This window comes from Notamacropus eugenii, chromosome 5 (assembly GCF_028372415.1).
Source record: "Notamacropus eugenii isolate mMacEug1 chromosome 5, mMacEug1.pri_v2, whole genome shotgun sequence".
Classification (NCBI taxonomy): Eukaryota; Metazoa; Chordata; class Mammalia; order Diprotodontia; family Macropodidae; genus Notamacropus; species Notamacropus eugenii.
This window is the reverse complement of record NC_092876.1, coordinates 118,491,782-118,504,070: the sequence shown is the minus strand read 5'-3', so window position 1 is coordinate 118,504,070 and position 12,289 is coordinate 118,491,782. Positions and strand designations below refer to the sequence as shown.

Below are 12,289 nucleotides of genomic sequence, written 5' to 3'. Positions count from 1 at the left end.
TTTACCCCTCTCAGCTCTAAGATGGGTCTCAGAACAGATTAGCACTCTATACACAATGCCATTGACCATCTCTGTTCTGCTGTTCTCAGAGTTCAAAATTGCATGAATATGAGCTAAAAGGAAATGAGGAAAGATCACAATGGGATCATAGATTTAGAACTGGAAAAGTTGATGGAGGTCCTTGAGTTAGAGGTCCTTGCTCATTTTACAGGTGAGAAAACTGAGTTCCTTAGATGAGGTTGATTGACTTGCCCAGGGGCGCACTGCTAGTAAGCGTCTGGGGTGGGATTGGAATCTAGGTCTAGGTCTAGTACTCTACCCACTCTCCATCAACTTTTTGTATTCCCCTGAAAGAAGACTAATTATGCTTTGTGAAGAAACCATTTGCTGTAAAGTGTAAAAATGTTTTAATGTCTTATAATAAAATTTATGACATATTTATAAACACTCTATCAAGGATTTACAACTGAGCCACCATCGATAGCTTGGAATGGAATAAATATGCAAGGAGACAGCTCGTATGAAATATACATCTCAACTTTATAATTGTGTGTGCTTTATTCTTTACACAAATGGAATGGATGTGCCAAGTATTTACACTTAACAGGAGTGTAAGCTGTATGATGTCTCTAAAACCCCAGTTCAGACTCCCAAGTACCCCCAACTACAGCTCAAGGTGGAGAAACATCCTGTCAGAGAGAATCACATCACCACAAGTGTTAGAAACAAAGCATCAACTGGGATACAGCCTGGCATACTGGAAAATTCAGACACTCCAATGGAAACTTGGGAAACACAAAATTAAAAGGAAAAAGGAGAAAAGTTGGTCATTCCCACTGGGAGTCAACAGTGCCATCTGCTTCTCTTTCCTGATGTTTTGCTAAAGATCTACTGGGTTCCACCACTCAGATAATTGATACCTAGATGTCAGACCATCCCAGCTTGTTCTCAGGTGCTCCTTCGGTGATGGGGCAGGCTACGATATGCTGTATGTTAACTAGTCCTGAAGAACAGGTGGAGTGAAGAAAATATTTACAGCCTTGTGCCCATGTGCCAGTATTGGTATGGATCCCTACACATGCCCAATATATATATATATGTGTATGTACAGTATATATAATGAGTATATACTATAGATATACATATATAAAAACGTAACAACAGAATTTGCATTTAGTTCACTTTCAAAATGATTTTCCCTGGGAAATGGGGGAAGAGTGGGGAGGTTCTTTCATCAACTTCAAGTGAACTGCCCCCTCCTTTTTTTTTTTTTTTAAGAAAAAAAGAAACAAGAGTGAACCTCTTAGTCCCTTGCTTAAATGTTCTCTGGGAATGTGGCAGGACAATGGATGTAGCTTGACCAGCAAATTAATTTTGTCTCAACAGGAGAGTTGAGGGAATTTAATCAGGAACCAGGTGGAGTCCATGGCTAAGAGGCCAAAGAGGATGCTTCATATGGAAAGAGGAAAAGGAAAGCTTTGGAATGGAGAGAAGGAAAAGAAAAGCAAGAAAACCTCTCCCCTAAACTAAAAGAACATCGGTTCCATAAGTGGCCTGGGCAAAGGTTTGACTCCTTATGGCAATTTTTCTTTCTGGTCAGTGTTTTTGCTCCTTGCTTATCCACGGTGGCTTCTTCCTGAGTGCCAACAAGACTCCAAGGTTCAGACTGGTCTTATTTTTAGAAGGTATTCTTGCAGTGACAGTGAAAGATCAACCAGTTCTCAGTAGGAGAAAGAGAATCCCAGGAGGGATTAGCTGTCATCCATCAGGGCATTAGACTGTCGGCTAGGAATTGCTACTCTCCTGTATAACTCACATCCAGCTTTGATCTACAAGAGAAGCAGGAACAATTCCATGCAAGGGACATTTCCTGATGTCACCACGTGTGAAGCAGAGAGAGTAGAAAAACTGAGGGTAAGGGACAGAGAGAGAGGGCTAGAAATAGAGGACAATGAACAGAGGGAGGGAAGAGATAAGGTGGAAGAAGAGGAGGAAGAAAAAAAGGGAGAGAGTGAGACAGGAAATGGGGGGGTCAGGGATGGATATAAGAAAAATGGGAGTAGGGAAGGAAGACAAGGGAAGGAGGAGAGAAAAGGAGGGAGGAAAGCTAAAGGAGAGAGGAAAAGGAATGAGTGGAGGTAAAGAGAGAGGGAAGAGTTAGAATGGGAAAAGGAGAGAGGAGAGCAGAAGAAGAAGGAAGGAGAAGATAGAAAAAGGAGAGGAACAAGAGATAAAAGGAAAAAGGGAGAAAGTTGAGAAATAAGAAAAGAGGGAGGAAAGAGGGAAGTAAAATAGTGAGGGAAGGAGGGGAAAAAGGGATGTTGGATAGGGAAAGGAGAGTGGCATACCCTAGCATGGATTTTGTCCTGGAGGATTAGCTATAGATACACTGAGACAGCTGGAACGTGAAGGCAGAGAGTAGGGTTTTTCCTAGGTGGCCTCCCTGAGCACCAGTGGCAAACAGGAGGGTATAGGCTCAGCAGAGAAATTAATGGAGGGCTGAGAGGGAAGATACCACTGCCCATCTGCACATGGAGAGCAGAAATGAACATTTATGTGAATTGTTGCAAATGGGCGATGAGATTTAATTTTTGGTTGAGTGAAGACCCCTGTGGTGCTACACATTGTGCCAGAGCATGCAAAATAGCACCAGTGACACGGTCTGGCACATTCCCGAAAGGGTCCAGTGTTTGCATGTTGTATGGTGTGGGTGTTGTGCTGTGCCCACCAGTGAACCTCCTGAATGGCGGGAGGGAGAGAGGGAGAGAAGAAGAAAGATGGAGAGAGAGAGCGCCAGTTCACCGTTTGTTCACAGGATTAGCACCAGTCTGGTCCGAGGCTCCAAGTGCATTGGCACTAGATGTCACTGGAATCATTTTCCTGCCTTCTCTGCAGAAGTTACAATTGCTGCAAAATTTTGGAATTGCAAGGAGCACTAAAGACTGTGAGGATGGAAAGTACAAAACATCAAGACAGCAAAGCCAATGGAAGAGAAACTCTATAGGAAAAAAAGAAACTCTCACCAATCCTCTTGGTGGTTCTCCAAGCTGATATATAATATTTAAAAATCTATATTAAAAAAACAAAACAGTGCAAATGCCAACTCTAAGCTGGAAGCATCCAGACAAGGAAAATGAATAATTACTATATATTACAGAACAGAAGCTTGGTGGGGGGAAAGCTTGATTGTATTCAGCCACAATACCACTATCAATTGGAAAGCACAGCACATGACCTCAGAAAACATGTACTCAGTTAAGGGGAGTCCTGGAAAAGGGTGCATGCTCAACAGGGAAGAAACAAAACACTGTCAGAGTGGTCTGGGAGGAAGGAAAGCTGGGATAGTAGGAGAAAGTTCTGGGGTCGGAACGCTGCTTGGGAAGTGGGAGGGTGGAAGCAATTTCAGTGAAACGGGCCAGAACCTGAGACACTAGCAGTTAATGGACGTGGAAATCTCTTTAGCATCTGAAGAGCTCAGCAGAGTTCTCTGGAAGCTTTGAATGTAGTGGGTGGGGCAGGAATCTGGGAATGCATGTCTAGCCCTTCTGTCTGTTGACCCAAGACTCCAACGCACAGATGGACTTTTAAAATTTCTACTTATCTTTTTTTTTTTTTGGAAAGGGGTGGGGTGGGATGGTTTGCAGCCAGACAGACGGATGGTACTCAGAGCAAGGTGGGCAACTCAAGTTTTCTAAAAGGGACCTGACTTCTGATCTCTTTTTACTGCAAAGAAACACGATCAGTGCTGATGGTCGTTGGTTGCCCTTGTCTCTCCTACCCCTGCTGATGCACCTGTTTACTGCACAGTGTGGCAGGACATACCTGCCAGGTCTGGAGATGCCAGCAAGATAAGGCTGTGGGGCTTGGCGTCTGCACAGAGAGAACCCATAGGCAGTTCCAGTCAAGGTCACTCAAGACTTTTCTCCCTAAACAACTGGGTGAAAAAACTCTGATGTAGCGGGACAACTAGGACGTGCTGAACTTCATCTCTTGTTTCAATTTACTATTGAAATTTGGGAGGTTATCATCTTTCTCTTTCACTTGGTCCAGGTACAGCCTCATGCAAGGTTGTGAGGGCAGTTCACCTCAGAACCTTGGCATGCCCTTCCTCATGGCATGGCCTTTGTCATAGCGTGGCATTGTCAGTTCTGTAATCAGTCAACAATCGACAAACGTTTATTAAGTGCTTACTATGTGCCACGCACTGTACTGTAGCTCCCAAATTGGGTACATCCCTTCTTATTCTCTGAGACATTCAGCAGATCTGTGATAAAATTCCCCAGAGGTATATATATTGTTCCCAGCTGTCTGTCCCCAAACCCTTGGTGAATGAAGTGGAAGGAAGTTAGTGAGCTGGTCAGTTAGAGTTTGTGCCAAAACATCTGCTCAACCTTTGAGTGTTCAAAGAGGGAAACTGAAAGAGTGCTAGCTGTCCCAGGCTCACAATCAGGGCTCCTTAACAAGAGAATCCCCTGCACTGTTCTTAAGTCACTGATGTTAATTTGCCCTCATCAGCTTAAAGATGCATTATCTCAGCCAAGTCTTAAAAAGAGCCTAGAGGCCAACTTATTAAGCAGTGGTGTTCCATAGGAATTTAGTCTCATGAGCCAATGGGAAATCATAGGATTTTGTGCTGGAAAAAAGACCTTAGAAATCAGAGAGGCCAACTCTTCCTTTTACAAATGAGGAAACTGAGTACCAGGGATGGGAAGGACCTTGCCCAGTATTACACAGGGAATAAGCAATGGAGCTGGGATTTGAATTCAGGTCTCTTGATTTCAAATCCAGGGCTTCTCCCATAACGTCACATCTCTCTGTTGGGGAGGAAACTTAGAAAAGAGGGGTCTGACTTTTAAAGAAATTAAATTGTTGCTGAAAAATCATCAACAATCAAAAGGATAGTGCAACTTTTTAAGTTCTCTAAATCAGACAGTCTGCTGAGGGTGTAATATACTTTGCCTTTCCATTAGTTAAGTCTTTACAAAATATCTCACAAAAACATTTTTCACCTATATAAATTAGTTTCTATACATTTAATATAATTTTATTTTATAAATTATTCCATCTTTAAGTGCCTTCTTTCAGTATATAAATGGTAAAATAGACAATCAAAAATCATAAAGCTATTCCCAGATGGAACCCTCCCTCCCCATCATCAATAAGGTAAATACTCCAGACACTCGCCAGTTTCATGGAATGCTTCCCTTTGCAGGTACCAGTCAAAACAACTCTACGGTCACCACTTCCCGATGCAATGGTGTCTTTGAAGGGAACCATTTTCTTTCTTTCTGATTTTTTTTAAATCATTGTCTCTTTTTGCTAAGAAATCAAAGGATGTGCATAGTTACAAAATTCCATGTGTACCAATTACAGATGTGCAATGACTAGCTTGGTGAGGTTCAGGAGCTGGGAACTTTTCTTTAAAGCAATCAACACACAGAACTCAGCCATTACAACAGGTTGGGGTGCCCATTGAGTCGAGGAGGCAGCTCGAACCTCTGGACAGAGAGCCCCATCAGAAATCCATACCTACACCTGGCACTTTGAGCACATGACGTCTTTCCCACATACGGCAAAAGTCCTTGCGTTTCTATCTTTTGGCCCCTCAGTTTCCTTCATGGCTTCACACACGTTGTGTTGTACATTCATAAAAATTCACATTGACTGCAAGAACATAAATGCAACAAAAACATAAAAGCCTCCACGTAGTATATTATATATTTTTTTTCTTCTAAATACTCTTCTGTCATCATCAGAGGTGTAGCAGCTAATTTATAACTTCTCCTTGGAAGGGATCCAGATGAAAGGGCCAGATTGTTCTTCGATAACGAGTTTGCATTGGTTATATATATCTTCTAAGGTTTCGCCTTGAACAATTGCTGCAATGAAAACGCATTTGTGATCAGTCTCAGAGGTTCTGGGTAAAGTAAAAAGTGTTGCCTCCCAAGGCCACTCCAGCTCAAAACAGTCTCTTTCTCTCTGTGTCTCTCTTTCTCCTCAAATTTTCCTGGGGTACATCACCTGGTTCCCAGACTTTATTCTTTTTATAGTCTACGTACTATCAGGATTTTGTATATACGCTGTATCCCTTACAGAGGCAGCTAGGTGGCATAGTGGAAAGAGTGCTGGAACTGGGATCTGTGGGATCTGGGAACTGTGTTCGAATCTAACCTTAGATACTAGCTGTGCAAACTGTGCCTTTTTAACTTCTGCCTCATTTTCCTTTAACTGATAATAATAGCTAGCCCCTCTTCCCTAGGGTTGTTGTGAGGATCAAATAAGATAATATTTGAAAAGTGTTTAGCATAGTGCCTGGCACGTAGCAGGTACTTCATAGAGGCTTATTGCCTATTTTATAAATGTGAACTAGTAATATTAGGGTTCTTGTTGCTACATAGAATGAAGTTATATAATCTATATAATAATGATTTTAGTTAATTTTATTTTAATTTTAATTAAGAAGCAGCTAGGTGGTGCAGTGGTTAGAGTGTTGGAGTCAGGAAGAACTCAATTCAAGTAGAGCCTGGGCCACATACTAGGTATGTGACCCCAGGTGAGTCATTTAAATTGCCTGCCTCAGTTTCTTCCCCTATAAAATAGGGGTCATAATAAGACCTTCCTTTCTGGGCTTGTTGTGAGGATCAAATGAGATCATATTTGTAAAGAGCTTGGCATAGTGCCTGGCACATTAATAATGCTTATTGCCATACTCTTCCTTATGTAACCTAAAAAAAACTACATAATTCATAATGCATGTAAATTATATGATTTTATATAATCTTAGGGTGGAAAAGAACCTTAGAGATAGGCTGCTCTAGCTCCTTCATTTCTCAAGATGAAGACACTAAGGTTCAAAGGCCAGGTGACTAGCTTAACCTTCTGTCTCTTAGCCTAAGGCTACCTTTTACCAGAAACAGTCATAACCGGACAAGGAGATGCAAAGCTCAGAATAGGTAATTCTTAATCAAAAAGGAAGACCAAATTTGAACTGGACTCATCATAAGAAGGAAGGAAAGAAGCATTTATTAGGCACCTACCATTTGCCACACATGGTGGTGAGTGCTTTGCAAAAATAATCTCATTTGATCTTTACAACAACTCTTGGAGTCAGGTGCTATTGTCTCCAATTTACAGTAGAAAAAACTTGAGGGAGACAGAGGCTAAATCACTTGCTCGGTGTCACACAGCTTGGAAGTGCCTAAGGCTAGATTTGAACTTGGATCTTCCTAGCCCTAGGTTTGGCTTTCTATCTACTGTGGAACCCAGTTGCATCAGGTTTAGAGCTAGAAGGGATCATAGACACCATGGAATCCAAATGGCTCATTTTACAGACTAGAAATGGAGGCTGAGAGAGGCCCAGGATCACACAACTAGCATCTGAGGTGGAATCGGAACCAAGACCTTCTTAACAATATCTCACATTGGAAACAAAGATTTCTCTGTGTACATCAGTTAACCTGACATTATCAACCAGAACCACCTATTCATTTTCCAAACATTCTGGGCAATTGTATGTACTATTTCCAGAGTTGCCATGATGAAATAGAAAGGGATATGTGCGTGTGTGTGTGTGTGTGTATACCTATATACACATATGTATATGTATATGCCTGCTACTTAAAAAATAACAACTATGTAGAAGTTAAAGCAAAATTTCCAAAATCTTCTGTGCAATTGCAATGAGAAACTCAGCTGATGAAAGTTCTACTTTCCCTCTCTCTCTGTATGTATGTCTGCATACACACACACACACACACACACACACACACACACATATCAAATAAGTCTTAAAGAAGTCAGCATTATGAGATGATGGCTGCTTCACCCATCCCTCATGTCTATATTATCTCTTTGCCATTTGAGTATCCATATTTTACTCACGCAAAAAAAAAAAATGATTCCTGTTACATTTCCTGTTTTCCCCACGTTTAGCACCCCAAGCCAGAAATTCTCACTATCTGAGCTAGAGGCTAGAGGCTTAGCCATTGGAACAATTCTTTAATTTATGTCTTATTTTAATAAAACTTGATTTTCAAATTGCATCTGATAATGAACTATAATTTACTGTTGACAATAGATTTTCTTTAAGAAAAAATTCTTTGCTGTTATATAACACAGAAAGGCACTGGGAACAATCTCAATACCAGGTGCTGTGGCAGATAAGTTGTTTTTTTAAATTCCCTCTTTAATTGAGAGGTAACACAATTCTAAGTGGAGTTTTCACAGCAAATCCTTGAGGATTTTTCTTAGAACACATTTTTACACTAATTTAGTCCCTTCCTTGGTGATATCTTAAGGTGGGAATGAGACTATGAAAAAAAATAGGCTCTTCTTGTCCACCTACTTTCAAATTTGCTTTCTGGGAAATACTGAGATATGAAAAACAATAAAATCCATACTCACTGGACAATGAGAAATGCCTTTTCTTCAAATGAAGAGATTCTGTGTTGTAGGGGTAAGTGATCAGAAGAACACTTTTCTGAGATAAACCAATTATGAATTGCGAAGATATATAACACATGAGTATATGGTTTGACCAGCTTTGTGAGCTCCATATTGTCATGGTTATATCTACTTGATAACAAATGAATTATTGATGGACATGGCATGTTATGGTAGAAAAGGTATTAGCTCTGGAATTGGAGGATCAGGATTCAAAACCTGCCTCTATTGCCTACCATCTATGGGACTCAGGGGAAAGTGACTTGACTTCCCTAGGCCTCAGTTTCCTCATCTGTAAAATAAGGGGAGTGGACTAGATGACCTCTGTTGTTTCTTCCAGTTCTAGACCTATGATGTGATAATCCTATCATGTGCAACTTAGAAATAGTGCCAATTGCTTTGAAATTTGCTACTTTTTAAAATAAGAAAGCCTTTTTTGGATACTATAGGAATGTAGGGTCACAAATATAAAGCTAGGATGAACTTGAGAGATCACCTAGTTCAAGTCCTTCGTTATACAGATGAGGGAGGTGGGCAGCGAGGTGGTTCAATGTGCTTTGGCTTTGAAGTCAGGAAGTTGTTGTTCAGTCATGTCTGAGGCTTTCTCACCCTGTTTGGGGTTTCCTTGGCAAAGATACTGGAGTGGTTTGCCATTTCCTTCTCCAGCTCATTTTACAATCGAGGAAACAGGAAAACAGGGTTAAGTGACTTGTGCAGGGTCACAAAACTAGCAAGTGTCTGAGGCCAAATCTGAATTCAGGTCTTCCTGACTCCAGGCCTGGAGCTCTATCCACTTCATCATTAAGTACAATGGAGTCAGAAAGACCTGAGTTCAAATTTGGTCTCAGACACTTGCTAGCTTTGTGACCCTGGACAAGTGTTTTTTGTTTGCCTCAGTTTCTTTATCTGTAAAATAGGAATAATAATAGCACCTATCATAGGGCTGCTGTGAGGATCAAATGAGAAATATTTGTACAGTGCTTAGCATGGTGTGTGGTATATAGGAGGCACTAAAGAATCCAATTATTATCATTATTTATTATTTCAGTAACATGACCACAAAGTCTCCCAAAGAGCACTTGTGACAATAGTGAGATTAGAACCCTAGGTCTTCTGCCTCTGAATCCAATGATTTTTCTCATAACATGTCCTTTTATGGTGAAAAATAACTTGCCTATTAGTAATTAATTTGCCTTTTCCCTTCACATAACCCTCTGAATACATATACAAATTACTGAATGACTGACATTCCCTAGAGTCTGAATAAAGTAGACATGAAAAATTCAGAGAGGCCATGTGCCTTGTTAGGTAAGAAGGGATGTCTAGCTAAGTAATTTTTAAATTACAATGGATCATTCATTAGGCAGGTACATGTTGTTTGCTTAACCCTTCCATCAGTCATGTTACTGTGGAAACCTGCCATGTGAAGAGCTGCCTGTCAGAATTACCCAATTTCAGAGTGGGAGGGGAATTCTGTTCCCTAGTTCATTCCATTTTCAGGAAAAGAAACCCATCTACAGGCTACTCAACAAGTGGACAGTCAGTTTCTGCATCAAGACCTTCAACGAGGGGGAACACCTACCTTCCCAAGCAACACATTCTTTTAACAGCTTTAATTTTTGAGAATTTCCCTCCCTAAAATCAAACCTAAATTGCCCTTTTGCAGCTTATTGGATTGAGTTGAATTCTGACTCCAAATCTAAAGGTTGTTTCTTTGTTATATTTTGTCTTCTCAGCCTTAAAACAGAGACACGGAGGATAGGGGAACACTGGGCAATGAATGCTCAACAGATTTCAAAATGTATTTATTCTGGTTTGTTTTCCTGCCACCTAAGATTCTTATTCAAAGGCCACTGGAGGCAGAACACGCTGTTGAACTGCCTTTTGTGCAGGGATGGGTTCTAGTCTAATTATCTACTATATGTAGTCAAATCTATATACTGTTCCTAACACAAAATACTCTGGATAGGCAGGTGGCAATGCTTTCTCTTCAACGCTCTCCCCTCTTCAGTACTCTTTTAGTTCTCATTTCTGGGAGAAAAAGAATAATTTGATGCTTTAACTTACTAATTTCCCTGAACAAAGAGGGTGTTTCTCAGTATCTGGACCATCTGCAAGCAGTATTAGGGAGAGCAATAATAGGGATGGGGATGGTAATGGTACCAGACAGCTGAGAGTCCTTGAAATCATGTCAGGATGGACAATCAGCACTTGAAGTTGGAAATCCAGATTCATGGATCATAGCTTATAGGCCTAAAATGGACCTTGAGGATCATCTAATCCAACATCCTCATTTTGATTATAAGGGATCTGAAGTTCAGAGAAGTTAAAGGATTTGTCCAAGGTCATATGGGCAGTGAGTCATAGAGTTTGGAGGGGAATTTGAATCTTCTGACTCTAAAGCTATTGCATTATAGACTACACCAGGATCTGTCAATTTTTGAGAATTTCTTGTATATCTATAGTGGTGTCTCCCCTTCCTAATAAGAAGAGAAATAGTATGAATTTGGGAATGGAGAAGAAGGAAGAAGAAGTCATTATCTTTTCCTCTCTCACTATTCTATGTCTGCCCTTTGGTCAAGGAGGTGATAAAGTTAATGAAGGAGGGCCTTCTTTGGGGTAGGATTCTATGGACATTTAGTAATAGCTAATATTAATATAGCATTTTAAGGCTGGTAAATTGGTCATCTAGTTCCGATCCCTCCATATACAGATAAGACACTAAGGCGCAAGGAAGTGGGCAGCTAGGTGGTGCAAAGGATAAAATGATGTCTCATCCTCCTGAGTTCAAATCTGGCCTCAGACATTAGCTGAGTGAGCCTAGGCAAGTCACTTAACCCTGTTTGCCTCAGTTTCCTCATATGTAAAATGTGTTGGAGGAAGAAATGACAAACTACTCCAATATCTATGCCAAGAAAACCCTAAAAGGGGTCATGAACAATAAAGATTTGTAAAACACTTGACATGATAACAATTCTTTCCTTAGCACTTCAAAGTTTGCAAATTGGTCTGATATGCATTAATTCTTTTGATCTTTGTGACAACCCTGTGAGGTAGGCAACACAGACATTACTATCCCCTGTTACTGATAAACTGAGGCTCAAAAAGTTTTAAGTGACTCCTCCTTGTGCACACAGCTAGTAAAAGCTAGAGGCTCAATTCAGACTTTGTCCAATATACATATTATTTCACTTTTGTATTTGTATCTCCAGTGCCTGGCACACAGTAGGCATTTAATAAATGCTTGTGGGTATTACTTGAGATATGTTATTCGTTTGATCCTCATAGCAACCCTGGGGATTGGTTATTGGGAACCTGGATTCTCATTACCATGGGAACCCTGAGAGACACTCGAGCATCTGCTTGGCATGGATTAATTTATATAGCATCTTCACTAAGTGAGAGATTTAAGAAAATAATCCTTCCCTATATCTGGGGTTGTTTGGGAATAAATTCCCTATTAGATGTGGGAAGACTAGGCAGCCTTTACGAAGCACCCAAGCACGCCCAGTGAATAGAATGGATGGGACTAAAGGAGATTTAAAAGAGAGAAAATATATTTCTACTTTGTTTCTCTTAAGGTTTTTTGGAATTTTTTCGAATTATTTGAAACTAGAATTCTATTCAGTGTATTTCAACAACATTGCTTAATGCCAAAGCTGAACGATGTGGATTCTGGATTAGTGAGGTGCTGAATGAAAACTACTGTGGAGTGTCCAATACACTCATGTCACCCTACATGTCTCAAGGACCAGTTTTATGCCCCAGATATGACTCTGCTTCCCCACTCGCTATCTCATAGGCCCGGGCATTCATCTGCCATCTGACAGCACATGGCGTAGTAGCT

The 12,289-nt window shown here is 40.6% G+C and overlaps 1 protein-coding gene across 13 annotated transcripts in view; it reads right to left on the bottom strand.

Moving 5' to 3' along the window:
- Positions 1 to 521: 521 nt before the first annotated feature.
- Positions 522 to 12,289, bottom strand: part of DLG2 (discs large MAGUK scaffold protein 2) — a 1,590,913-nt gene continuing 1,579,145 nt past the window's right edge. For all 13 annotated transcript variants that reach the window (XM_072610680.1, XM_072610682.1, XM_072610692.1 and 10 more), the window contains one exon: positions 522 to 5,879. In XM_072610680.1, coding sequence (XP_072466781.1) covers positions 5,773 to 5,879 — 107 coding nt within the window. In that variant the 3' untranslated portion in view covers positions 522 to 5,772. The remainder of the gene's footprint in view (positions 5,880 to 12,289) is intronic.